General features: G+C 31.5%; 1 protein-coding gene across 1 annotated transcript; it reads right to left on the reverse strand.

The window, feature by feature from the left end:
- Positions 1–4,061: 4,061 nt before the first annotated feature.
- LOC127714023 (transient receptor potential cation channel subfamily M member-like 2) lies at positions 4,062–27,838 on the reverse strand. Its single transcript, XM_052219972.1, has 11 exons — positions 27,808–27,838; positions 26,866–26,965; positions 23,695–23,917; positions 21,795–21,992; positions 16,600–16,740; positions 15,107–15,361; positions 12,580–12,757; positions 11,457–11,613; positions 7,259–7,434; positions 6,178–6,307; positions 4,062–5,158 (listed from the first exon to the last, which is right to left on the reverse strand). The coding sequence occupies exons 1-11, from the start codon at positions 27,836–27,838 to the stop codon at positions 5,035–5,037; spliced, it is 1,713 nt and encodes a 570-aa protein (XP_052075932.1). The 3' UTR covers positions 4,062–5,034.
- Between the last annotated feature and the right edge of the window lie 34 nt (positions 27,839–27,872).

Consider the following 27,872-nt stretch of genomic DNA (forward strand, 5'->3'; position numbering starts at 1 on the left):
ATAGATCCACACTAAAGACAACTTCTAGAGGCAGTCGGGTATCAAATACGTAGTTCAGATAACGGTTTTCTGTACGGAGTATCATTTAAAAACTGCTTTGAGAGTCGACCTTTAATGTAGCGTATTGTTGAATTAAATCTTAAAGGAAACACTATATGATGATTTTGTGAGTTACGGTTATTTAAACCATTGATATAATTGGTATCGATAAACCTTTAACACGCAGGCATATTTAACTATTTTACTATAGGTCAATTGTTCCCTATACTGAAAACGTTTTTCATTTAAATCTTAAATGACATATTTGGTATTATTGGATTGCGATTACTATTATATACTTATCAATTGTACATCAGATAGTATTGATCAATTGCATTCCGAATTAAGTGTGAGCTAACGGCTAATTGTAACCGTGTGAATTGTTTCAAATATGATATTTAACTTGTAATGGCGTATCTAAAAGAGGCGTATTTTGTATAAGATACTACACATTCATTATACTATCACAAATATTTTTAAAAGAAAGCTTTAGTGAACACATTGTTTTTATTTAATTCAACCAGTGACTGACTGTTGAATTCTTGTTTTGAAATAGTTCTAATATCAATGTTATTGTATCTATTTTATTGCCGTACATTAAACTATCTATTTGTCTGTTGACGGATCTTTAGCTTGCACATATTATAGTCAGTTTGACAAGCGGTGTACCACATAAAGTGTACTAAACGCCAAAATATTCGTTATTCGAGTAATACTAAAGGAACATATACTATTTGATTATTCGATATGTCTTCAATATTAAATTGTCTTTTTAAAATCTTCAGATGTGGGTAAATGTAATGTCCTATATTACTTTCAGTGGCAATTCAGGAACACGATATAATCATTTTGACAATAAATACGATTGTTAAGATTCTTATTGATGATCATATTGACTACTGAATACAATTATTAACATCTGTAACTGCCATAATCATCATATTAGTGAAATCATGACTTGTTTTACATTTTCGCCAGTTTAGTAAAAACGATTGCTTAAAAACCTCCAATATAACAGCGCCAATGTGTAACACTGATCTTTGACTTGTCTTTTTACTCTGTTTAATATATAAAACTATATGATGTGCTCATAAACCACAAACAGAATATTAAAAAGTGTATCAAGGAAACATTCGTTTTCTCCTTTTACTTTTTAAAATATTGTAGCCTACAACGTCTCGATATATTCGTAGTCAGTTACCTTTACATAATTATAAAATGTATGACTCTAAAATATATTTCTTACACAACACTATATCTATAAAGGACGGTGTCTTATCAACAGACCTCTGCTATAAACTTACTTCAGAATGCTTGTTACAATTCTACTCCACTGTCCAAGCTACAATAAAGTATCCCTGTGAAATGCTTTCTGAGTATGCAGGACAATACTCAGAATATAATAGAATATAAAATTTTTTTCTATTATATCAATCTTTTTAAATTAATGAAAAATACATTTTAAGAAACTGTTTTGTTCTCAGTTATAACTCTTCGTATTTCTTTTATAAACATATTATACACATCTAAAAATTTAAGTTTTTGCTTGGAGACATAATATGACTTGTAAATACAAAAACCTAAAACTGTCAAAAAATAGTTAAAACCATAATACCCCTGGTCTGATATTTTGTATCCAAATACTTCAGTATCTTTCTCCTTTAAGCTGTCATCCAAACCACTGTACAAAAAGTTTTTCGTATGATAAAGCGCCCAGAGTAAAGCGTATTTGCTCCTTTTAGGAGGCTGTCACTTAATAGTTACAAGAATTTTTTTTTACAAAACGAGGTTATAAGAAATTGGACATATAGAAGGGGTTTCCGCAATGACATATTACAGTACAAACAGAAGAGGCGAAGCAAATTAGTTCCGTTTGTTTTAACACACAATTCAGCCATTACTAACCCTTTAAATTTGATTCGTGTCAATTGGCAGAATATTGCCAAACATCCAAAAGTATGAAAGAAAGATATTTCTAAATCCTCCTGTCTTAGCTTTTTGGAGTCCAACAAGTCTGAAAGACGTATTTGTGAGAGCTGATGTTTCCTCTTATAACAGCTCTTCAACTACAGGATGGTGCAAGTCGTGTGGTAACAGACGATATCTGACTTGCCAACAAAATATTTACTTGCATCTCCGTATTGTATACACTATATTTTTCAATGCAACTTCCAAAACCCAGAATATTGTATACCTTCTTCAGTGTTGATTTGGCAAGCAGTATGTTTGCGAGACAAAGCAGCCACTCAACAAACGCATGAATGCTCATCCAAGTGATTACACTTGCAAACCCGACTTCCTTGTAAGTCGTCATTTAAGATAACCTGGGCCTACCCAAGCAGATCTTCAAAACCTTACCATCACTATCATAGACCGCAAGGAGGGTTGGCCAAAGACCGAGAGACTTGGTCGAGAAAGTTATTGGATGAGGAAGTTGAGGACAGTTGGCCCAGAAGGCATTACAAAAAAAAACATAGAATGAGTCTCTATCATCATTTGTTTCCAGTAAAGCAGGCTTCAGAACAGCACTCTTACAGTTTTAAAGAATTTATTCCTCCTCCCAAACATCAACATTGAAAAACAATTACCAGGGTATCGATTCGTGATAATTTGTTTAACGATTAAGATCATATTTTCAGTTTGAAAACGACTTGTGAAGATACATCTCACTGATGATGGATTACACAAGTCGATCGAGTTTTCTACAATATTGGTTAATATACTTAGTTTGAAACTTACTGGCACTTTGGGGTTTGGAAAACAAAAAAGTGCAGCTCCACCGCTGAAAAAATGGCAGATGTGAGCGAGATATTTAAAACAACTGAAAATATGCTTGCATTCAAACGTTGCAAAACAGTTTTGTGAATGATAAATACTAGACCGTTTAAAAAAAACCTAAATAATGATATAATGGAAAATAAGGTTTAATTAGCTCACACAAGATACACTTGAAAGAACATACGTAAATAATGAATTATAAGAAGATAAATCTAGGATAAGAATGGTAACGTTCTGTTATATTCACAACATTTTATCCCAAATTTTGTTTGAATTTTCGGCGAACTACCTCAAGCTTTACCGCTGTGGCACCTCTGTTCAAACAAATATAACTATGCATGTTGAATATTATACATGTATACATGGTTATATTCATTCAAGGATAAAAAAAAAAACTCATGTTGTGTATTTATTGTCTCTTCTGGATACATGTACATGTACATCATACTGCATGACATGTACAATTGTTGTTTATAGTGTAAATATAGTCATGTTGTATACATCATTCAAATTCAAATTGTAGCAGTGTAAACAAGTCCAGCACACATGGAAATCATATTTTCCATAGAGTTGATGATATTGCGAAATATGTCGTATATTATAATTTGAAACCAAACTTTAATCATAAAGCAGTTTTCTAAAGTACTAAATGAAATGTTACCACTTCATTAATGTTTCAATAAAACTGGATGCTTTATAATGTAACGAATCCCGTGACTCTTAACCTATTGCCACCAATTTGTTAAAAAAAACATAACTGTGAGTTTACCATATAACAATGTCTGATATGCCGAACACGATAACATCAAAAGGATTAGAAGACAGTGGTGTCGCTATTAATGTGATAATTTGTGAAGATGACGCTTTTAGAAATGTAATTTGTCAAAGGTAGAATTTGTTAAAATCGAGTTTGATTTTATCATTGAAGGAGATAGCAATAAATTTAAATAGTCCATCCAGATAGTAGCATCTACTGAATTAGAATAATAGAATACAAACAAACTTATTTTGTCTTCTTTTCTAGTTTAATGAAATCTCAAGGATATTGCTAACAATGAAATCGTTACAAAAAAGAGATGTCATTTATCCATTACGAAAAGCAGATCGTACACGATCAACCAAAATTTTATAAAAGGTAAAATTAGTTTTAAAGTCATCATATGAAAAAAGAAGATCAAGGAATTTGGTTAAAATGAAGCTGATAGAGTTTATTCATGAAAATATAGTATATTCACCAATATTCATGAAAACAATAGTTAAAACAGAGGTTGACTTGACCAAGTAAAGATATATCATTAATAATAAATACATGTACTAAATCTTAATACCAACATATTCATTTATGTCTCTTTTTGTAATTTAAGTCAGCATCAAATTAAACTCTAAGCAACTTAAGAAATCCACTGAATACTTAGAAAAAGAAATCTATAGTCAAAATAATAACAATGTTATAAGGGAAATGACATTAGGATATTGCAATAACACAAAAAAACAACAACACATACAATGTTTATTAAAGTCAAAGCATCTGCAAAAATAAAATTGCCAATCTAGACTTTCTGTTTGTTTCCAAAACAAATCACATCTTATCAATTTCTTTTTAATTTAACCCCACCCCCTTAATTGTATTTACTGAATAGATATGAACATTTTTTTTTTTTGGTAAAACAACAATTTTTACTTTGGACACATTGAAAAAAATCAACGAGTCAAAGAAAATATGAGCCAGGATTTTGATAGAATTTTAATATTTTGGGACTAAAATTGTATGTAAACAAATGCATGTACTTTCAATCGATGTACATTTAATGGATTTTTCATCAATCAGTTTCGCGAGAAAGATAACACATTTGAAAGAAAATAGTTTCCCAAATTAAAACGGAATGAAGCCAATTCTTTAAACAAAAACTGGTGTCTTAAGTTTGAATTTAGAGTTTATCATATAGAATACACAACTGTTAGCAAGCAAACAAACATACGCACATACATTAACTAATTGATATATTACCCTATATTTAATGAAACAATTTCGGAAAGATTATAAACATGATACACTATTTTTATCTTTTTTCTACATCAGATTACATATCATGGAGGTGTATATAACCTCAAAAGTAAACTTGGTCCACAATAAAGACTATTTACAATGTTATTTTAAGCGAAGTCTGCTTCTACAAGATGTCATTCAAATTGTATTGACTCATTTTCAATAGTATGTTATCGCCTAGGCAAATCTACTAATACAATTGGTTGTCGTAAAGCAATTTGACGTATCACCTCAGTCACATAATCCTTTATGTCTTTCTGGGTAGGGGTTAAATCGGCTTCTGTATTCATATCCCTAGAAAAATATGTATAAGTCAATACAAGAAATACTCATGTGTAAGTATGTTATGCAACATTAAATAATACATCAAAATATAAAACTTTTCACATGCTAAATATGTGTATACATAATTTCAGTTCTGTGAGTTTTTCAGGTGGTTCAACTGATTTATAAAGTTGAAATGATATGAGAATTTTCATTTTGCATATAATGGGAAAAATCTGTGAAACATGAGGTACATGTTTTTCTTGTTGAGAGTTTTTTAAACAGTTTAACATGTTTAAGTGATTCTTTTTATATTTTCACGTTTTGAATTGGGTACTGTAAAGACATTTTGCTTGTAGTCAATCAAATACTGTTTCGTAGTCGGTCATACAATACGATATGCTGTTGGTATGTTTAGCCAAACTAAAAACAAGTAAAAAAAAACCCTTGAAGTAGGCTTAACAACAGTAAATTGACAGACAGCTTATTGTCTGAAAAGTAATGAATGTCTCGCAACGGTTATGCATAAGTCTGAAAATTACAAATAGTTTTTTATGACTTCGCTAAATATTGTTCAGGCTGCTTTTGTTGACTACATTTTTTTTCCTTACTAGTGCGTCGTTTTTATTTTTGCAATTTTATAAGATCCATGTTTTAAACGGAAGTAGTATAAATTTTCATTTTACCTCGTAGAAACACAGTTCCATAAAGAAATATTACGTTAATAATTGTGTCAAAAGCCTTAAACATGTTCAATCTGAATTGTGTTTTCAATAAATTTTAAAAACATATACTAAAAAAAAGAAATTTTTAAAATAAATAGTAAAAAAGAGGGATTTAATATATAGTGGGACTTTTTATAGATAAATAAATGCAAACGAAGGTAGATATACATTGTAAATCAGCTTATTTGTACATGTTTGCTATATGTATTTTCAGAAAGTTGATGAAATCAAATTGACCGAAATCAAACCATTTAATTATCATGATTATTTTGAAGCTGTTTTTGTCAAATCTGGTTATTGAGACATTTTTATAAGTATTTTTACCTTTCATCTGTCATCATGTTTCTAGCATTATATCTACTACCAGCACGGGCAGTTTCATTTTGACACTTTTGCAAAGCAAAATGTTCAACAATATTTAGATTTTCCATGTCTTCGAATGTAAGGAGCAATTCTAGAAATGAAATGTTATTCAATTTTTGGAAACATGTATGTTGAATATTTCTCACATTTATAAATGACAAACTTAATTTTGCAAATAGTAAAATGATGTGAGCCATTCCCAAGTCAAGATCCTGTAATTCAGTGGTTGTTGTTTGCTGTTGTGTTACATATTTGTTGTTTTGTTCATTTTGTGTAGATTAATTGTGTTGTTAGTTTCTCGTTTAGATAGTTTTACATTTGTCATGTCGGGGCCTTTAATAGCTGAAAATGCGGTATTGGCTTTGCTCCTTGTTGATAATTCCTGTGTCATTTGGTCTCTTTGGAAGAATTGTCTCATTGAAATTAATACTACATTTTCATTTGTATATTGTGCTAACTTTACTACAGGGACGATTTTAGATAAGAACGTAAAGAAATATAGGAGTCGAAAATTCAGTGTTTTTTTTAAACAAATTTCTAGTTGTTCAGTACTTATGATAAATAGCACACACTGTTTTTGATTATTCATATGTAGTATATAAAAAGTAAAATCACAAAAATACTGAACTCCGATGAAAATTCACAACGGACAGTCCCTTATCAAATTGCAAAATCAAAAGCTGAAACATATCAACCGAATGGACAACAACTGTCATAACCCTGATTTGGTACAGGCATTTTCTTATGTAGAAAACGGGGAAATAGATTTGGTTTAATAGCTAGCTAAACATCTTACTTGCATGACAGTCGCATACAATTCCATTATATTGACAACGATGTGTGAACAAAACTAACAAGCATAATAGATAAAAATGTCAAACGTTCGGGTACAGTTGTCAACAAAGTCATATCAAACGTCTTTACCAGTACTTTGTTAAATACATTTGTGTACATGACTGACATGAGAAAAGGCATTAAATATTTTTTTCAATTGATGTTCCAATAAAAAAAGATCAGATATAATAAAGTAAACAATATTTACCAAAATCAGTTTCATACTGGTTTCTTATTTTGTTTTGACATAATATGAATAGTCTAAATAAGTGTATAAGTATTGGAATTGGAAACATTGGTTTTTCATAGCATTCTTTTACCAATTCATACATGTTGAATTTCCAAATCATTTCAGAATCATCTTGTACTTTCTCAATTGTAGTCCTTGGAAAAGAAATGTGAAATGTTTAATGTAGAACTCAGTTATCTATAAGAAATCTACTTGACAGGACAAAAATGTAAGATATTTAGATTTATCATTGTATAAAATAACATTTATATTGTGAGTAGTTTTGGTATCGTTCATTTTTGCCAATTGTTTTGTCATAACTACAGTCGATAAACTGGTCATGATTATTGCAGTAAACACGATCCAAATATGGCGGAGTATTAGGGTGCCCAATGTCCAAAAAGTCCTCTAGTTAACGAGTTTAAGTTAACGGATAACACACGGCTGATTTTTTTGCACATTATAGGAAAATCATTATATTTAACAATCATGATTGTCGTCGTAAGTTCCCGTGGTCACGATTTTCTAAATTTCGTGTTTTTACAGGGTACCACCAAATACTGTATTGTACGTGGAATCTTTAACATGAAAAATAAAATTATTTCATTCTTTGTTGGTAGTTAAAACAGTACCTATGATATATATATAGTTTATATATTAAATATATCATATAACGAAATCGGAAAGTATTTAAGTTATTTTGATATAAGTATTTCAGCATTTTAGTAAGAGTAAAATTTTACCCGAAATTTACCCTATTTTCATCGATAGCAAAATTATTACGTGTATCATCACAATATTTTTTACTCTGATATAGGCAATAAGACACAGTGCATGTGTGTGCCAAATTGCATGCGTGAAATAAAAATCGTTTTGAAGAAATTAGCAATTAAAAACACAAATTCAGTCAACATTTTGGTATTGATTAAACACGGATTATCTCGTGCCTTTAATCATTTTGTTGCTTACACTATTAGGCCATCAACAAGGACAAAGGTCACTCAAAACATTTGTTTTTTTTTTTTTGCTAGTTGTGTGGTTGATTTAATATTTGTGAAAAGCCAGCTAACTTTATAGATTGTCACTTTGTTTGGAGAAATCGGTTTTGTGTCTGTTTTTCAAAACTTTAAACTTTTTATTGAATAAATATTTTGTTATAATTGTAGTATAAGAATCAAATCAGTCGGTTTTATTTCACACCCGGAATATGGCACATCAAAAGTCTTGTATGATGTTTTCGACAACAATAATATACAACCGTTCGTGCAACAACAAAAAAAAAAACGGATACAACAGACAGCAACCAACGACAACCACTTAATTGCAGGCTCCTGATTTTGGACAGACATATACAGAATTTAGAGGGGTTAAACATGTTTGTGATCCTTCACCCTCACCTGACCTGGACAATGGCATAACAACACAGCATAAGAAAAATCTGATGAAAAACAGTTTGAAATGGCTTGACTTATCAAATTGGCATGAAGCACAAAAACAACTAACATGAAGACAAAAAACACAAAGTACCGATATAATAGTACTCGCCGTTAGGGTAGAACATTGTATATTCCAAAGAAAATGTTGGGGCTGGCGGCGCGAAAATTTATTTTCACTTTTGTACACATTCATATCCTCAACTATTCTGCATTTCATGTTGAAGAGTGTTCATTCTCATCCTGTCTTGTGCAAAGTCAATTATGTCAGTTCATACCAGGCCAAGTAATTCATTTTCAAAATCCTCATTCCCTCCCTGTTTTCGAAATCAAATGGGTGTTCCCTTACTGAAAACTAATGAAAGGACGTCAGCAATAGTCTGCGAAAAGTATGATCATAAACATCATTACCGTAAAAACTAGCTTTTGTTATAAATCAGGCAGTTGGTTTTTTTTTCAAATGAATTCTTTAATTTTTTCATAACTGTCCTGTTATAGCCGATCATATGGTATGAGTTTTTCACATTGTTGAAGGCTGCACGGTTGCCTATACTTGTTTGCGTCCACATCTCCTAATTTTTTTATTATACAACAAGTATGACATAAAATTAACACTATGAATGTTCCATGTAAATGAGGTACGGTCAGATGAACTCTGCCACAAAATCACGTACACCTTGTTACTATTCCATACACCAAATATATTTAACCCACTACTATATGAGACTGTACGGACTTGATCACTGAAACTTAACCTTATTCACTGATTCGTGAAATTGTGTCGAGGTCAGGTGAATCATGTCTGACGGTCATGTAGACCTTGCAAGGATACCATATATTAGTAACCAAATATAGTTATCCTAGAACTCGTGATAATTGAGACATTCACATAACGAAAAAAGCTATACATTTTTTTTAGCAGTCACTTAACCATGAATATGAGGTCAAGGATAATGATTATATGACGGAAACTTCGTAACATAATGGATCTATATACAAAGTATGAATCATCCAGTTCCTCTGCCCTCTGAAATATAAAGCTATATTAATAGTTTACGGTGTTGCCGCCACCACCATCATATTGTATTCTGTATGCCTCGCATTCAGCTACTTGCGTCGAAGGCGATTTAAAAAAGAACAACTGAAATTAGCTCTCTTACCTAAACCTAGTCGATAGGCTTTCAACTTAATAGTAGACAATCAAACGTAATAGCTACTACTAGCTTCGGTAATTTTTCTATGTTGTTTCGCTTTTATTAAATTTCTGGTCTTTATTAACTCGAGTGCTCTTATATATATACACTCAAATGGGGATAACGAAATCAGAGATCTATATTTTCATTAGATTGATATTGTTTACAAGTGTTGGTAAAATACATCGATGCTGTACAAAACTTTCTTTTGTAGATAATCTTTAACTTCATGTCAATTTTAGGCCAATTTATGTTCGATAAGTCAAGTACATTACATTTGATATAAGTGTGCAAGATGGAGTGATTAGCCTTCTGTTTCTAATTCTCATTTTGTTTTCACAACTTGTACCATAAACCCTCCCCTTTTTCACCGTTTGCAGTTTTTTTTTTTATTTCTGTAAAGCAAATATATACTCAGACCTGCTAATTCAATCAATTCGGCGTTAATATTCATCAGTTTCAGAACTAAGAACTATTTGATGTGCTTCCATGTTCACCAAAAGGAAATTTGATATTTACCCAGAAAATCATGACGAACACCTTCTATCAAATGACGGAAAAATAACATTTTGGGAGGGCAACTTAAAAATGTTGATATCTAAAAAACATCTCTAATGTTCACTTGTATCGAATCTTATGTAAAAATTCCAATTTTGGAACTTTTAAAAGGTCAAGGTCACTGTTATTTAACAGCTGAATGAAAATTGTAAATGTGCACCCTATAAGTACAAATTTTAATCTCGAACCATATTTGGCAATAAAATTATCAAATTAGTTCTAAATATAGAAACTTTAGTTAAAATTCGTTGAATTATTCTAATTTATTTTGCTATAAACGCAAATATGTAGGGATGGCCATCTGTCTAAACGTGACTCTACGTTTTCTTTGAAATTTTAGATTTGGCCTTTGACCCAAATTTAAGAAAATCGTGACCACTGTAGACAACGACGACATCAGTATTTCGACGAGGCTTGTTCTCCTCTTTCCAATGATATAAAATATAGCCGTGTGTTATTCCTTTAACCCAAATATATCAAATTTGTTGACTGGGCACCCTTCTAGAGGTAGAAGGAAGAAAAATCGTTTTCTGCTAATTTATCCGTTTTTTCAAGAACAACTCCGCCGGCTGGTTGATCTGTACTTTCAACGAGTAATACACATTGTTGAAGGTAGTACAATGACTTGTAGTTGATTTTATCTAAGTATTTTGGTCACTCCGGTCTTGCAGCGTGCGCATACAGAATGTAGCAGGGTTAAACATGCTTATTAACTAAACTTAACGCGCTGCTCCCTTTTAATGAAGAAGCATCTCTTTTAGTCCTATATTTCGAACTCGTCTTTTTTTATCTATATTATCTCTTACATGTTTTGATAAACTTTTTATATCTACCCTCTCAAAAAAACCGGGGCAGATAAACATCGTCATTTTTACCGTTTACCCCTAACGGTCGGTATTAAGAACTTGAAAAATATAATGCCTACCCATGTTAAAATGAGCATAGAGCATGGGACGAAGGAATTATTTTTTAATTTGATTTTAAAATACTTACGTAAACATCGCAATAAGAATATTGACTAACATAATATTTGTCAGAATCAGATAAACAGCCAATATAGTAGAATTGAATTGGTTGGCTTGTGCACATCGATCCATTGTTCCGTTAATGTATAACTCATAATCATTTGTACATTCCGACGGTTCTTTCCCTTTGTAATATAGAAAAGTGAAAATAAGGTTAAAAGTTATCACTTAAAATTCGAATATTTCATATGAAGTCAACCTGATCATTTAAGCAAAGTTTCATCAAAATCAAACAACCTTGCATGGAGCACCATCTGCATGGTTTTCTCATAGATGTCCATTTTTATTAAGTTATTTTAACATCTCATTTTAAGACTTGTAAGTGATTTAAAACGCGTGGCGTGGAATTATAAACATTAGGATTTGTTTTTTTTTTCTTCATTTCTTTGCAAAACGATAACAACAATATTTCACAAATAACAACAATAATAGTGTAAACTTTTTAAGGAGTTTGTTTGGTCTTGGTTGCCAAGTGGTCTAAGTAAAATTAAGAATACAAATGTGGAATATGACAAAGAGCAGAATGCCTCCTATGGTTTCTCATCACAGCGAATAAACCCTGCATCCGGAGGCGGGCTTCAACTGACACTTAATTTAAAATGTGTACTAGTTCACTACTAGTAAGTTGTCTTGCATCATTAGCCAGTTAACTCTGTCTTTGTTCGAATCCTTTTAAAGTTGCATTTAACTGAATTCAAATTGACTAAAGTTGTTTGTTTTCCGGCCGACGATTGATAATTTTCTCAGGTCATCCTAGCTTCCACCATCTATTAAAAATCATATGGAATAGACAATAGTGCTAAGCGGTACTAAACACAAATCAACGAATTTATCGAATCAAGCGATTGTGCTGATGTGAAAAGTAGAACAAAGTCAAAAAGCCGCATTACTTATTGCTTATATAGTTCTGCATATTCTATTTGTATATCTTCAGGTATTGATTTTTGACCTGAAATTACATTATTAAAATTTAAACAAAATGCTAAGGAAACTTGAAGGCTAACATTTGTACACACGATTAAGGATTTTTTTAGGCTATAGAAAATACACTGTAGTATATAAGTACCAACTAGTTTAAGCAAAGTTAATACCTTCAATGTGATCTAAATAAAGCTCGCCGTACAACTGCCAGTATGGAAAATAAACAAGATCTTTTAACAGCTCCCAAGGGGCTAGCACCGAATTCGGAAACAAAACAGCTTGGTACATGATGCCGAAACTGAATACGAATAGTGCAAACAAACAAATGAAAAATGCAAGGTCTGAAAGCTGTAAAAAATATCAAAATAACTGATAATTTCATCATGTTCATGGCGGTCTGCTTTTCAAGGGTTGCAAATTGAGTTTTTTCTAAATACCCAACACATTATATTTGACACTGTTATAACGGCGTACACGATCTCGTGCACTTTGGCAATATCGTTTCGTTCGATTAATTGTATTACACTAATTAACTGGTAACCCTCACAAAACCTTAACTTGATATTTACCATTTTTGATCGATTGAAATAGCTTGCAATAATTGTCAGTATTTTTTTATTTGATTTTTTTTTTGATAAATATTCTGTACATTATCATTTGAGACTGATGTTGATCTCTTTAAATATTTCTTAAATGTTTGCAATTTGAATTTGTATGTTTGTATAACGTCAGGGTTTAGGTGTCCTGTTCTGTATTTTCTTTTTTATTTCTGTCGACCGTTTACTTTCATAGTTAAAATTGAATTCGAAAAGTATATATACACAACCAAAAGGAGATGTCTATATAATAATGAAATGTATTTATTTAAGGATAATGGAAATTTAAACACTTTGATGTTTTTCATTGTAAGAGTTTAAACTCAATAATTTGAGTCTTTTTTTTTTGTATTTTCATTTCAGGTCACCCAAATGACACGAAGAAGAAAGACGCAACAGAAAGTAATAAATTCGGAAAATTAAAAACACTTATTTTAACAAGAATATTCATATATTACATGTTGATCTAAATAAAAAAAAGGTTTACCCTTTGAAAAAAAGTATACACCGTACCTTGACCTATAATGGTTCACGTTTATAAATTGTGACTTGGATGGAGAGTTGTCTCATTGGCACTCATACCACATCTTCCTATATCTACATATGTTAAATGAAATTACATTGATAGTTATACACTGTAAAATAACTTTAGCCTTCCAGACATCCGTACAGAGTTTTCAAGATAGCAATTAGTGAAGCGAGAAACGTTGAATTTCAGAAAATTCATGCAATTTTACAACAGTGTAGCTATCGTCTTAATTATTAGTAAATGTGTCATAAATATCATGATGATGGCGAAAGTTAATCAAATCTTAGCAACTCATTTATAGTGTCATCACTTGATGCACTGTGATAGAGTTTTTTGCGACTTTGTGCGAAAAAACATTTCTAAAAATGTAGAAAGCCTGCAGAGATTTTACCTTCTATTTCTGTTGAAAGTCATAGAAAAGTAATATGCATCCCTTATTGAGTTAACGCCTATTTGAAATCATAATTCTTTGAAATGCATAAAAGATATAAAGGTCCTACGTCCTGTATGCATTGCATATGCAGCCGCACATCTTGTATTTACTTTTGAAAATAAAAATAAGCAGGCATTTTGTATATGTTAATACTTAGGCCTTATGTCATAAACAGCAATGACACCTTGTCGAGTGAGTTAGGCTTTACTTTTGATTCTATGTTTTTTGTATTAATAACTTATGAATTAGTCTCAAACTTTAGTGAAGATACATTGTTTGTCGAAAGGCGTATCTGATGGCGTAAAATGGTACGCCAATGCTGTCTCAAAAGTAGAAACATATCATAAAACGCTAAGTGTAGATAAAATAGTTGATTCTATTAGTGAATAAACTCTTTATAATCGAATTACTATAACACTTAACAAAGAAACAGTAGGATTGAACATCACCAACTTTCTAATTGCATATATGATCTAATAAAACAGGATCATTCCGTCGTACGTGTAAGTGCATATGCAGTCAATTATGAAAAACAAATAACGTGTCTATTCAACAGTAAAAAAAGAGTAAAATGTTTGATTTTGATTTTACCAAATTTTATATCAAATATCGGAGCCAAACATCTTTTCTCAGTATAACCTAATATGAACGTAAATTTTTTTTTTCCAGTGGATGCATTCAAAATGATTTCGGAGTGTTTGAACCATGCGATAATATGGGTAACACTTGCTTGTTCACAAAAACATCAAGATCTGTTATCTTCTTTATTCTTTTCAGTATTAATGGACAGGTTGTTTTGAAAACCAAACCTTTCTTTACAGAATCAACTATCTGTTTTCTCCAATTTTGAATGACGTTTAACAAAATTTAAACATTTTTATCAAGCTAATTAGGTTTTATTTAATTGAATGCCTTAACCCGTTCTGGCACACTATATTTTCTTTTTATGTTTAACACATGTTTCGATTTGATCTTCAAACTTATTCTAAAACCACAGATAAGTCACATATAGACAAAACGGTCTTCTGCATATACAAACCTGGTATTTCCGATATGTTCAGACATATTTACATTTTGATGATTCGTGAACCATTTACATGCATGTGTCTGAGCTTCGACTAATGTAAATGTATACTTACCATTCTTCCTATCATTACCACTTTAGGCCCGATATACCTATCGACGAAGAAGAAATGCATGCTGCGCAAGATAAACATAGATAAGGTGATTGCATAAGCCATTCTAGCAAAGTAGAATTGGTCCGAGTTCAGCAAACATCTGAGAAACACTGGCAAGATGAATAGGAGATACATTATAATGTCGAATATATTCCATACGTTTTTAGCCCAATACTGAAGATTGTGTTTCAATGATCCCCTGTGTGTCAGATATATCTGTTAATATAATGTGTGCATTTGGTTAAATGAGATAAGCATGCCAAATTTATGATAATAGACAATTTACATTGTATTGTAATGTGTGTTATTGTTTTGATTTGGTTTGGAATAACATGTCTACACAGTTTTATATATGCATGACGGACAATAAAATACTTTAACATTAAACAAAGGACAAATGTTTTTATGTTCTGATTTCAAATGTGAAATTAGTTTCTAAAGACTATATAAACAAACAAATTCATATGATAATGTACAAATTGCTACATGGAGAAAATCTGATAATTATATGATCAAACAATGCAATTACAAATCTAATCAAGTGTAGTTAAATAACCAAATATTTGTTGTATAGTAGTATTGCCAGGTGTATTGTTGTCTTATATATATTCGTGTTGTTAGTTGTTTTTTGAATTCTTCATTTCAAATGATCAAATAGTTCCTGGATATTCAGTAAAACGAATACATTAAATGTGTGCATACTTAGTCTGTAGTTTAAGCTGCTGTTATGATTCACAGAATGTAGTAATTGTGTACAAGGCATATCGAAGAATAAATCCTTATTTCAACTCAGGTTCAAATATTGGGTTTTAATTGACTAGTTCTGCGCAAAGATACCAACTGATTGACTTAATCAACAATTCTTCATCTATAAAGAAGAACATCACTAATGCATGGCCCCATTGCTTTCTATGTTAAATTCGTTTAATTTCAAGCAGACACACCTATTTTGTTTTTAGGTGAAATAAAGTAACAATATACCACTGCTAGTCAAAGCAACACTTTATATGGATTGTATTAAACAAAGTAACATACCTTCAACAGCATATTAGAAAGAACTGGTTTCCAGAACTTCGGATGTACCAAACAGGTACTTCAGATATGCCAAACAGGCAAAATGTAACCCCATTTTCAAGTTTCATGCTTTTTTCCATTATTCAAAATCATAAGTCAAAAAAGTTTGCTACAATGATTCCCTGTCATTCAGCTTTCATTAGATAACAAAATTACCTAAATATTCTACATATTTTGAAATCAACACCCATGCTTGAAACTATTTTGAGTTAAATATGTACAACTTTTTGGTATATGCTTTCTGAACGGGCCCGAATTGAGGTGTTACATCATAAGGAAAACGTCTGTTATTCGGAACTAGTAACACATACTGATAACGAATCTAAAGATGTCGTTTTGAACCATATCACAAAACGTTCCTTAAAAAATAATAAACGTACCTGTCTTATTTCCTCTATCAATAGTGATAAAGTCCAAATCCAAGTCAAATATTCAAGCGTAGAAGGTGGTCTTTCTGACAAAGGGTATAAATCAGTAAGCACAAATATTGCAAAGATCACCAACATTGCGAAGTAAGACACCTTAAAGAAAAAGAAAGAAATGCTGACGAAAATGCTGTAAACAGTCATTACATATGTAACGATACTCTTTTATTCTGGTTGAAATATGTTTTACATTCTATGCGAGTATATGCTGTCGATTTTACTGCAATAATGGAGGGATAAATGTATCTTTAAATGTCCAATTGTTTAAGATAAGATTCATGTTCACTAATTGCATCATTAGTTAAGTATTTGTGACGTTAAACTGCAGGAGATATTTTTTTTGGAAATATTTAAGGTGGCGCCATTCTTCACTTACACATATTTTTGCAAACAATATTCTTTATATAACCTTTTCTTTACTTCGCAACAAAATCAATGCGCTAGGAAGATTGGCACCACATATCAAACACGGATGAAGGACAAAAAAATATTTCAGGCTAATATATGTATAGATGTGAAAAAAATATATGTTATTCAGGTTTCAGACAGGGTATGTATTGTGACATTTCCGGCTTATAGTTCATATCTTCTGAAACCTGAATTACACTTATATTACAGATTACCCCACCCATAATGTTTTTTTCCAATGCCAGGTATCTGTCAAACATTCACAATAGAGTTAATATATTCATTACATGTTGTTTTGGGTTTTTTTTTATTCTTAATTGTTTGCGAAAATCTTTTAAATGCCCCTTTTTCATCTTGACAAACATTGTTTTTTTTCTGCATACGTGAGGGGTTTTGTAATTTGATGTTAAAATAATTGTATTGTGTATGTTATAATTATAGTAACACGTTAAAACATTATATGTTAGCATTTGGATTGTACATTAAATTAAAAACGTATAATTGACGGATGCATGTTATTATTTTCCATATGTGAATCTCTGACATTCTTGAGTGTTATGTAAAACTTTTGTCTACTCCACATATCAACATGTGTTATGATAACGTTGTTGAGGTTCCAATTGGGATAAAAACGTCGTATATACTCCGGCAGTTTCCTGAATATATACTGGCATATCTGTGTTGTTATCCAATTACAAAAGAGGGACGAAAGATACCAGAAGGACAGTCAAACTCATAGATCGAAAATAAACTGACAACGCCATGGCTAAAAAATAAAAACTCGACACATTTGTTATTCGTAATATATATACATTTTATTTAGAATCATACTTTCAAATGTCATTTATTTAGCAAAAATACACTTTGTATTTACTTTGATAATTGGTGTTAAAACACCTTTATAGAGCTGCTACATTAATTGGGGTGCTTTACTTCTTTTCTTCTTTTTTTTTTTTTGCTAATTACGGATTAATAGTATAGCATGTATAATATAAATAGTAATATTGGTATACAATGAATGCAAATGTTTGTATGCTTTAGTATAGGGTGCCAATATTATAAATACCGAGCCGACATTAACAACGAATGGTTTTAATATTTCAGAATGGATCATTCAATAAATCAACCTTTGTCTCAGCTTACTTTATACTTGGAGTATAATACCGGTTTCACACATTAGTTAATTTTGATAACTCAGATTTTACAGAGTATATGCATGATTATAAATGACATCATATGTATACCTCACTATAGTTGTTGTCGGGTTTAAAAAGTACGTCAACACTTTTCTTAACATTGAACAAGATAAAAGTACTGAAATGGTAAGTAGTCTCGGTGTGTCAGATAATATTGTATTTGTTTAAATTTTTCTGAATGCAAATGATTAAGAGCCTGTATTACCGAAATAATAGACATACAACTACACATGTATCTTCCAGAATTGATAAGAAGGTTAAAATTTGGTACAGAAACTTTCACCTGTACGCTATACTTCCAGATATCATACAACATTCGTTTAAATATTTCGTCAAATTTATGATATTATTTCCAAAGCAAACAAACAATGCATAACGTTTGTAGGCAAAACATATTATTAGGAGTAAAAAAAAAACAAATAACAATTGTTGGTACTATCCAATCATATACATTTAGTTTCCTATGCATAATATAATATGTGAATCGGTCCTTAGATTAAAAACAAAACACCCTTCTTTAATTAGGTCTTTCCACTTTTCCGTGGAAAGACCTATTGGTTTTCTTCTGATTATTTTTGTTTGTTTTTTTTTTCTTCCGCCATTTTTTTTTTTCTCTTGCTGTATTTTTGTTTCAAAAGATGTCGCTTAGTTTTTTTGTATATAATATCATACAGTCTCTACGCTTTTGAAACTGAACCTGTTTAACCTAACACTTTTCTGTGTAAGAGTTATCTCCCCGAACATTTCTTGTTATGAGGTCTCCTTTGCAACCGTAAAAGAAAGCGACAAATTAATGTTTCCAATATGCTCATTATATTCACAGGATGTTACGTTTTATTTTGACCGAAGCTATCTGGAGACTCCATATGAGAGTTATTCCCCTGTAAGCATTTGATATAAGTGATATGCATTTTTAACTGGTAAACCATAAGTGATAGAGACCTAAGGTCTTTTGATTTGAGGTCCTTGGTCCCAAAAAAAAAAAAAAAAAAATAGGTCAAGGTCAGAGGTCAAGGTCATATTCTAAATTTAGATTTTGGCTTAATTTCACTTCTTTTCAAAAACCGTATAAGGTATTGACAACATATTTTTACTAAATTGTTAGTTGCGACATGTCGTCACACATACATTTTGGTTGAAAAAGTACGTTAACATTAAATTGGAGTTTTCTCCCCTCTTAGATTTAAAATTGGTGATACATGTATAACTCATTGACCTTATATAATAAAGACCTAGTGTCTTTTCATTTCAGGTCGTTGATTTATGACCTTCAAATTGAGCTAAAGGTCATATGTAAATTTGACGTTCTAGATTTTGACCTTTGCTTTTACTTCATATGTATACATAATAAAGCCATGGGACTTGATGCATTAGATTGCAACCCATATGACCTTGGAAAAGCCAACCGGCAGTGACTTTGTGTAAACCGGAAGTAGCTATGTTTTGTACTTGTGTAATGTACAAGTACATAGAACCCTATATTTTTGGAATCAGTGTCAGGTTAACTTCAAAATAATACCAGAAGTGACATTTTTCAAACCGGAAGTAACAAATTATTTCCCTTATTTAAAAAAAATGTCTAGAAACCATATATGTTTCTTAAACCGGCGTACAATAAGCTATCAATTGACGATGGAAATAACATTTTAAACCGAATTTTTAATATTTTTGTATCAAAATAGATCTTTTCGAGTGGAAAGACCTCCAATTGTTAGAGAACAATTGGTTTTTAATGTTACTTGCATTTGTAAATATACATTTCGATTGAATCATGCGACATTGTATTACATGTTTTTGTTTCTTCAAAAGTGATTAAAAACAGAAAGATACTTATATTGAGAGTCATAACTGTATAGTACGAAAGCGTATTAGGGCCATATCTTTTTTATTTTTGTTTTTAAATTGTCGATTTTAATCTTTGAATTTCCAAATTTGATATTAGAATTATATACTTTAATCTTGGAATTATCAACTATAATCTTGGAAATTCAATTTTAGTCTTGGAATGTCCAAGTATTATCTTGGAATTATCAAACAATAATCTTAGATTGTCAACCTTAATTTGGGAATTATAAACTTTAATTATGGAATTTTCAACTTTTATTTTAAAAATATTTGAATTAGCTCTCGCCGCGATATAACCATTTTGCGCACATGCGGCGTAAAGCAAACATGAATCAATCAATCAATCAATCAATCCACATTTAATCTTGGAACGTCCAATTCTTATTTTGCAATTCCCATAACATGTAGACCAATTTTGATCTAATCAAGTCTAAAGGTACAGAACAATTAATATTTCACTTCGTTAAGCATGTTCAGTCTCTCAGGAAAGGTTCAGATAATTCGCTTGCAGTCAACTTAGATACGTTCAGTTTGTGGTCAGCTTGATATGCAGCTGTTGTAAATCTGTACGGAACAAACATACTGAATTGTCCGGAAAGGTTTTAAACAGCACTAGGTTGAATGTTAGCAAAATATCAAAAAAGTGCAGAATACAAGTAAATATGTTCAAAACTACCTTAAACTTGTATTTACGTATTTAGTTTCTGTCTTTTTCAATAAGGTTTAGACCTACATGACCGTAAAAGACTAACATTCATCTGTTAGTGAACTTTCAAACTGCATTTTTGATAGAGAAAAGTTCTAACCACGACAATGTATACATACCAAACAGGTCTTATTGGTCTATCTTAATCTTTATTTTCTATAAGTCTAGAATAGTCTAGTTATATTTGTCTACAATCGATAATTCTAGCTTTCTTGTTGGCACAATATTTTTTACCTTTATTTGTAAAACAGCAAACAGTGTGTGTACATATTAGGACTACACACATTCGAAAATCTTTTTTTTTATACACGTCCCTCATTAAATATCGACAAATAAATGTAAATCATTATTGTATATTGTAAATTGTTTTCATCTTTTACTTAACCGTTAATAGTCCAAAGATGTACACTTTTTTCGGTTCAATGTGTTTGTAAGTGTGACAAATATGTTTCGATATTAGTTAAGCAAATTTAACAAACGTTCCTCGCTGCGTTGAAGACCCATTGGTGGACTTCGGCTGTTGTCTGCTCTCTGGTCGGGTTGTTGTCTCTTTGACACATTCCCTATTTCCATTCTTAATTTTACTGTTTAGTTAGAAACTAATAACAAACACCAAATAAATTGCCGTATCTCACACGCCCTTACTTGATTATGTTTTCTCTCCGAAGTTATAAACAGATAAACAGCCAACAGATTTGTGTTCACATGAATAAGCATTGTTATGGTCATAATTATATCATATACATAGTAACTTTTTACAAAACTTATAAGTATTCGAAATTTTGAGGATTTTTACCCATGCCTGTAAATTGTAAGGTTAGACAATATATGTACATAGTCAAAAATACGAAATGTAATGATTTTGCTGAGAACAATGAAAATATCTCTACAAGCCTCGTTTTTTAAAGCTTGTAAATATGCATTTTGTTTTTCTCAACAGTGCACATATGTTTCATGTGTGAAATACAAAAAATAGGAGAGAAAAAAACACATACCAGATAAATGACGAATTTTGTTACCGGCGCTCTGTAAAACATGTAAAGACAGTAGACTATCCATTGCCATGAAGTGATATTGTTGTTCCTTTTCGGTTGTTGAGCCTGAAGTCTAGGTTGGCATGGATCTTTCTTTGGAATATCAATAAATCTGAAGTTTTGAATGATCAATATTGGAAGGAAAACTGCCATACCAATCTAAAACATAATACATAGGAGAACTAACACGCATTAAAACAAGTCAGGTATAGTTTAAAATGTCTAACGAATAATGGATAATGACCTTACTAAAAGTAAAAAGAATGTGTCGTGTTTTGTCTATTTTAATAATGAATTACAAACCTATGACCCTTTTTTCAAAAACTGTCAAAATCGAGTAATTTGTAAAATCTCTTTTATATGTATATTAAAACAATTAATGTAACCATATCGAATTTTTGAAAAACGTCTTCTATGACCCTATTTCAAAAACTGCCAAAATCGTGTAATTTGTACAGTCTCTTTTATATGTATATAAAAACAATTAATGTAACCATATTGAATTTTTGAAAAACTAAGACATTTCTACCTCAGGAATAGATCACCTTAGCTGCATTTAGCAACACTTTAAGAAATTTTTGGTCCTCAATGCTCTTCAACTTCGTGCTTTATTTGGCCTTACAAACTTTTTTGATTCGAGCATCACTAATGAGTATTTTGTAGACGAAACGCGCGTCTGGCGTAAATACAAAATTTCAATTCTAGTATCTATGATGAGTTTATTTACAACCACTGGGTCGATGCCACTGCTGGTTAAGTTTTTATTACACAAGGGTATCACCAGCCTCTTGTCAGCATTTCTGTGATGAAATGAGTTATCATTGATATGGTCAAAATTATAAATCAAGTGTTTACAAAACTTTGAAGTATTGAGACTTTTCTACCTCAGGAATAGATTACCCTAGCTGCATATGGCAAAACTGTTAGGAATTTTTGGTCCTCAATGCTCTTCAACTTCCTACTTTATTTGGCATTTAAATTTTTTTTTATTCAAGCGTGACTGATGCGTCTTTTTTCAAACGAAACGCGCGTCTGGCGCAAATACAAAATCAATCCTTGTATCTATGATGAGTTTGTTTTTGCATATACCTTACCAAGATTTTTGAATTTTAGAAGTATGATACCAATTATTAAAGATTATATGGCTATGACATGTTATTATCTATAGAATCATAACCTTAGACAAAATTTGACGATCTGATTAGACGAGCTATCGTTCATGCATATACGTATGCTTAGGCGTGGTTTGTCACACGTGCCAATTGAAATGTGTCATTCAAAATTATGTGTATGTATAACTGTCATACCACTGTCATAACACGTTTTGACTCCGCTACATTATGTGAATGTCTGTCCACAGCAAGGCGACTACACATCAATTATTGTTGTTGTAGCTCTTGATTACAATTTATCATATATTAGGCCGTAGGTTTTCACGTGCAACTTGTTTAACATATAGTCGTCTCAGACTTTGGTTACAGACAGCAAAGTATGAGTTTTACTCATCGTTTAAGGCAAATAAGTGATCACCGACTACACACCTATTCAAAGTGTTAACTAACTTGTTTTCTGTAGTAAAACATAGTCACAAGACATATCATGATAAGATATATTTTCTGTACGTTGCCAATAAAATATTGATTTAACACATTTTAAAGATACTCTCAAAGTCTTCAATCATAACTTTTAGAGTCATTTTATCAAGACTTTTTTTACATGCTTATTTTGTCGGTTTCTATAAGCATATAAAACACAGTTGGCATAAAAAAACAGATAAAAAGCACAGAGTGTTTAATGCATGTTGAGGTAATCAATTGCTGGATCACTCGATGTTTACCATTGCTGAAATATAGCAACCTACCTTCCATGGTGGTGTGTACATTGCAATATCTCCACTCCATAGACTGTTAATCTTTGCTTGACAGGCCGTGTGGGCCATAAATTTTGTCAACTTTTGCGAGTACGCAATGTCTAAAGGGGTCGTATTGTACCGATTAACCTTTGTGACCAGTGTTGTAAGAGCTTTTTCCCGATCAATGTTATATAGTTCTGTTATCACAGCACAAGCTTGGTCTTCAAAGTATCTGAATTTATAGCAAATGTTGTTAACACACACAAAGAGCAATACAAACTTAAGTCTGGACAGTACATACGCGTAAACCATCCAAAACGAACAAAGAATTGATAACAACATACACATGACTACTCAGTTAACTAAAGCATGTGAAGAGTAAATCACATTCAAATCAAAGGTCATTCAAATATGCTGTAAAATATTTGTCATTTGCAGCTCCATTTATGACATGTATCATGAAAGTGATTGTGGTTTTGTTGTTGTTGGTTAATCTAATTAAGAGATATTTGCTTTTTTGAAAAGTGATTGACTATTTCCATATTAATTAACAAGGTCCTGCTTTGATTGAAAGAAAACAAATATGCGGCAATAAAACTAGAAATAACAGCTGAGACAAAGTAAAAAAATAAATCCCTTTAAGTAAGTGTTCCGAATCATGTTGAATTTTGTAAACAGCTATTTAACAGGAATGACTAGACATATGATGTCAAAACACAGAACGTCCCGAGCCAAAAACGATTTTTTTAAGAAAACGTTTATATATCCTGATTCACATATATGGAGCAGTTTACCAACCTGAGGTAAAGTTAAGTAATACACTTTTATCTTTTAAAATATCATGTTACAAATTATTCATGAATAGTGCAGATTAATATGCTTTTCCATTAACTCAGCCCTTGGATGGTGTAAACTTCCGATTAAACGTCAGCAAATTGTTGAACAAACTCATTAAAAGTATCAGGTTTATTATTTGTAACTCATGCCCTACGTTAAGTCTAAATACAGTTTGAAAATTCGACAAAAACGCTCGGAAGGCAAACAAAAAAACACGATGTTGAAGAGCATAGAAAAATTAAAATGTATACCACGTTAATAAAGAGACGTGTTAACATAAAGATATTTTTTTAACAGGTTGGGAACAAACCCTCTGTATGGTGTTTATACCTCCATAGAGGGATAATCCTTCTATAGAGGGATAAAATTATCGTTCTATAAAGGGGTATTTTTTAGACTGGATTTAAAGAAAAACAGGGCTTTATCCTGCAATTAATTCTGTATATTGTTTGTGCTTTGAAAGACAGCAAAACTCACATTTTTTGCATTTATTTTCGATTTAAAATCCCTTGAGGCCCGCGTAGTAATATCAAAATTACACATTCAGCTGAAGACGGGTTCGCAAAAAAAAAATCTCAAATAGTCAACAATAAATTACATCACTCAAAGTAAATAATTATCTATTCTAACATAACAACTAATTTCAACAGTTTAAACAAATAACAAAACATTGTCCGATTTAAAACAAGTGTACGGGTTGTCCTTCGCTTCAGAATTTTGATCTGAACTTGACATTCACTTAACATGCAGAAATTGACATGGTTAATTTTGTGTTACCCATGTACACATTCAAGTTTTGAAATCGATGATTGACGTCGTAGAAAATCCTGCTGTTCATGTTGGTCTGTTATCAGAAAATGGGTTTAGTTCATATTGATCTAAAGAAATGCTCGAAAACAAACACAACGTATACAATCAATATTTAGTTCGCATAAGGTCAAGCAATACGTCATTGGAATGCGGCTGTAATACACATTCTAAGGTTACGCAGGTTCATACAACACTCGTCAACAGCAATACACAAACATAGTCCGGCAGTAGGCGGATCTTCGAAGCGATATCTGTACACTATACAGATACAGCATAGCGATATCTGTTGGTCTGTTTATGTATGATAAGACACCTAATTGCAGGATAAAATTATAAATGACAGCATTATTTATATACCTTACTACCATTTATGTCGAATTCAAAAACGTGTTTCATCAATCTTTCGGTATTTTTAAGGACTGTACTGGTTGGTGGTTTCGGTACGTCAGAAAATTCATTTGTTTTCGAAATTCATGGAATTGTAGGTTCTTAATGCTTTTCAACTTGAAATATTTTGTTTATTCTTTTATTCTTGTTTTATTTGAGCTTTCGTGGTACATTTGTATGTCTGTTGTAGACAAAACGGGTCAATGCGACTGCTGATGGATGCTTTAATTGTATCCCTGAAGGTATTATAAGCCCGGTTTTGTTGAAATGATTTATCATTGGAATTGTCATTATTATATATCAACTGTTTTCAAATCTTTAATTGTTTTACGGAATACTAAGGATTTTCTTCTCAAGCAGTAGATTGATTTGACTGTATTTGGATAAAAACTTCAACTTTGTACTTTCGTTATTTATAATTTGATCTGCAAAGAAGAGTGTTTTAAAGACAAATTCGAATCTGTCATGCACAACTATTATACGTTCGGTATCTATGATGAGTGGATCACTGGGTCTAAGCACCTGCTGGTAGGACTTTTCTTACCAAGGTTTTAGTGTAAATAAACAGAGAGTAGATCTAAACAATCTGAGTTTTTTGCTCAAGGCAGGTTTTCTGTTCTTTAGCGGTTTAATGGACAAAATTTGCATTATATACCTTGTTCTTTTTCCAGTCATGTAGGCTATATGTTTGATGGCAGGCGGGAAAACATTTGTAAAACTTTAAAACAAAAGCTACATTTAAGTTGACCGATGGCTTTAGAGAGGTAACTCCGTAAAAGTGAACAAATAACGTTGACGAACGCCAAATGACGATACAAAAACTCATGTATACCTATGGTATTAGCTCAAAATGCAACCAATGAAGAAAACATCAGCTACCATATAACGATTTTAAAATTTCAGTCAAAATGTTATGTCAGCATTTGGCTGTATACCAGCACGTATCACTAAAATCAACAAAATATCCCATTATGGCTTATAATTTTCGATAATGTAATATGAAACAACATCTTCGACTAATATCTAGTCGTTTAATATATTTCAGATATCTATGTTAAATGTTCAAATTTTTATTTAAATTATTGCGATTTTGTATTCTTTATCGCATAGCACATATATTTCACTTCAAAAAGTATCTTGTCTCACCCAGCGTTTTCGTTTAGTGATGCAGTGAGATCCATAAGATTAGAAGAGTGTGCCCTATGAGCCAATTCCTTCAGCACTGCACTTGCAAATAAAGCAGAACCTGCAACAATGACAAACTTATGTATGTTACAGTTGATAATATCTGGACAAAAACAACTATCTTGCTAAGGAAAGTAATGAAATTAAGATAAACCTTATCTTAATCAGTCTATTATATGATAGTATTTGTTTTCATTCATTAAGATAACTTTATGCACACGATTTGTCATATATAAGTAACTGGTCAAAGATCGACACAAATTATTTGCATTAAACATGTTACATGTAAAGAAGACGGAAATTGATGCGAACAAGGTCACACATTAGCTTGATACAAAAAAGAAATATATTAAGACACACATATGGTCAAAACGCTTTTTTTTGTCACATTTACATTATCAGATTGTCATATAATTTCAATACAGTGCTCAACAATTGCTATGTGATATTGCTGAATAAGTTCAAAAAAAAAAAAGACTCAAGCTTCAGTAGGAGAGGATTTAAAGTATCAGATCTACTATAACATTGATACAGGTTTTAATCATTATTCGTCTCAAATGTACCCCAACAATGTTAGATCTGCAAATTTGCGTCTAAAATGTTTGCTCTTCCCAAAGAGGGGTTTAAATTCCTATGTCTGTGACATCGTGGCAAGACCACCACAACTGAGTCCAGAGCCATTGACCAATTTAGGCTATTTACGAATGTAGATTTTGTTAGTCGTGTTATGCATTTCTTCGGCAGTGTTATCTAGAGTTGTACCTCAGAACATACAGTATAGATGAAAGTATGATGGTATATCTTTGAAATCTATTAGTTTTGTCGATCATGAAAATTGATAATGTACAAAAGATATAATGACAATATTTTCGCATCAATATTGTTTTATTATGTTTGTGTAACTTTTGAAAACATCAGGACAGACATTATCCATCGGATAACCGGTTGTGATAATATGGCGTTATATA

This window comes from Mytilus californianus, unplaced genomic scaffold (genome assembly GCF_021869535.1).
Source record: "Mytilus californianus isolate M0D057914Y unplaced genomic scaffold, xbMytCali1.0.p SCAF_9, whole genome shotgun sequence".
NCBI lineage: Eukaryota > Metazoa > Mollusca > Bivalvia > Mytilida > Mytilidae > Mytilus > Mytilus californianus.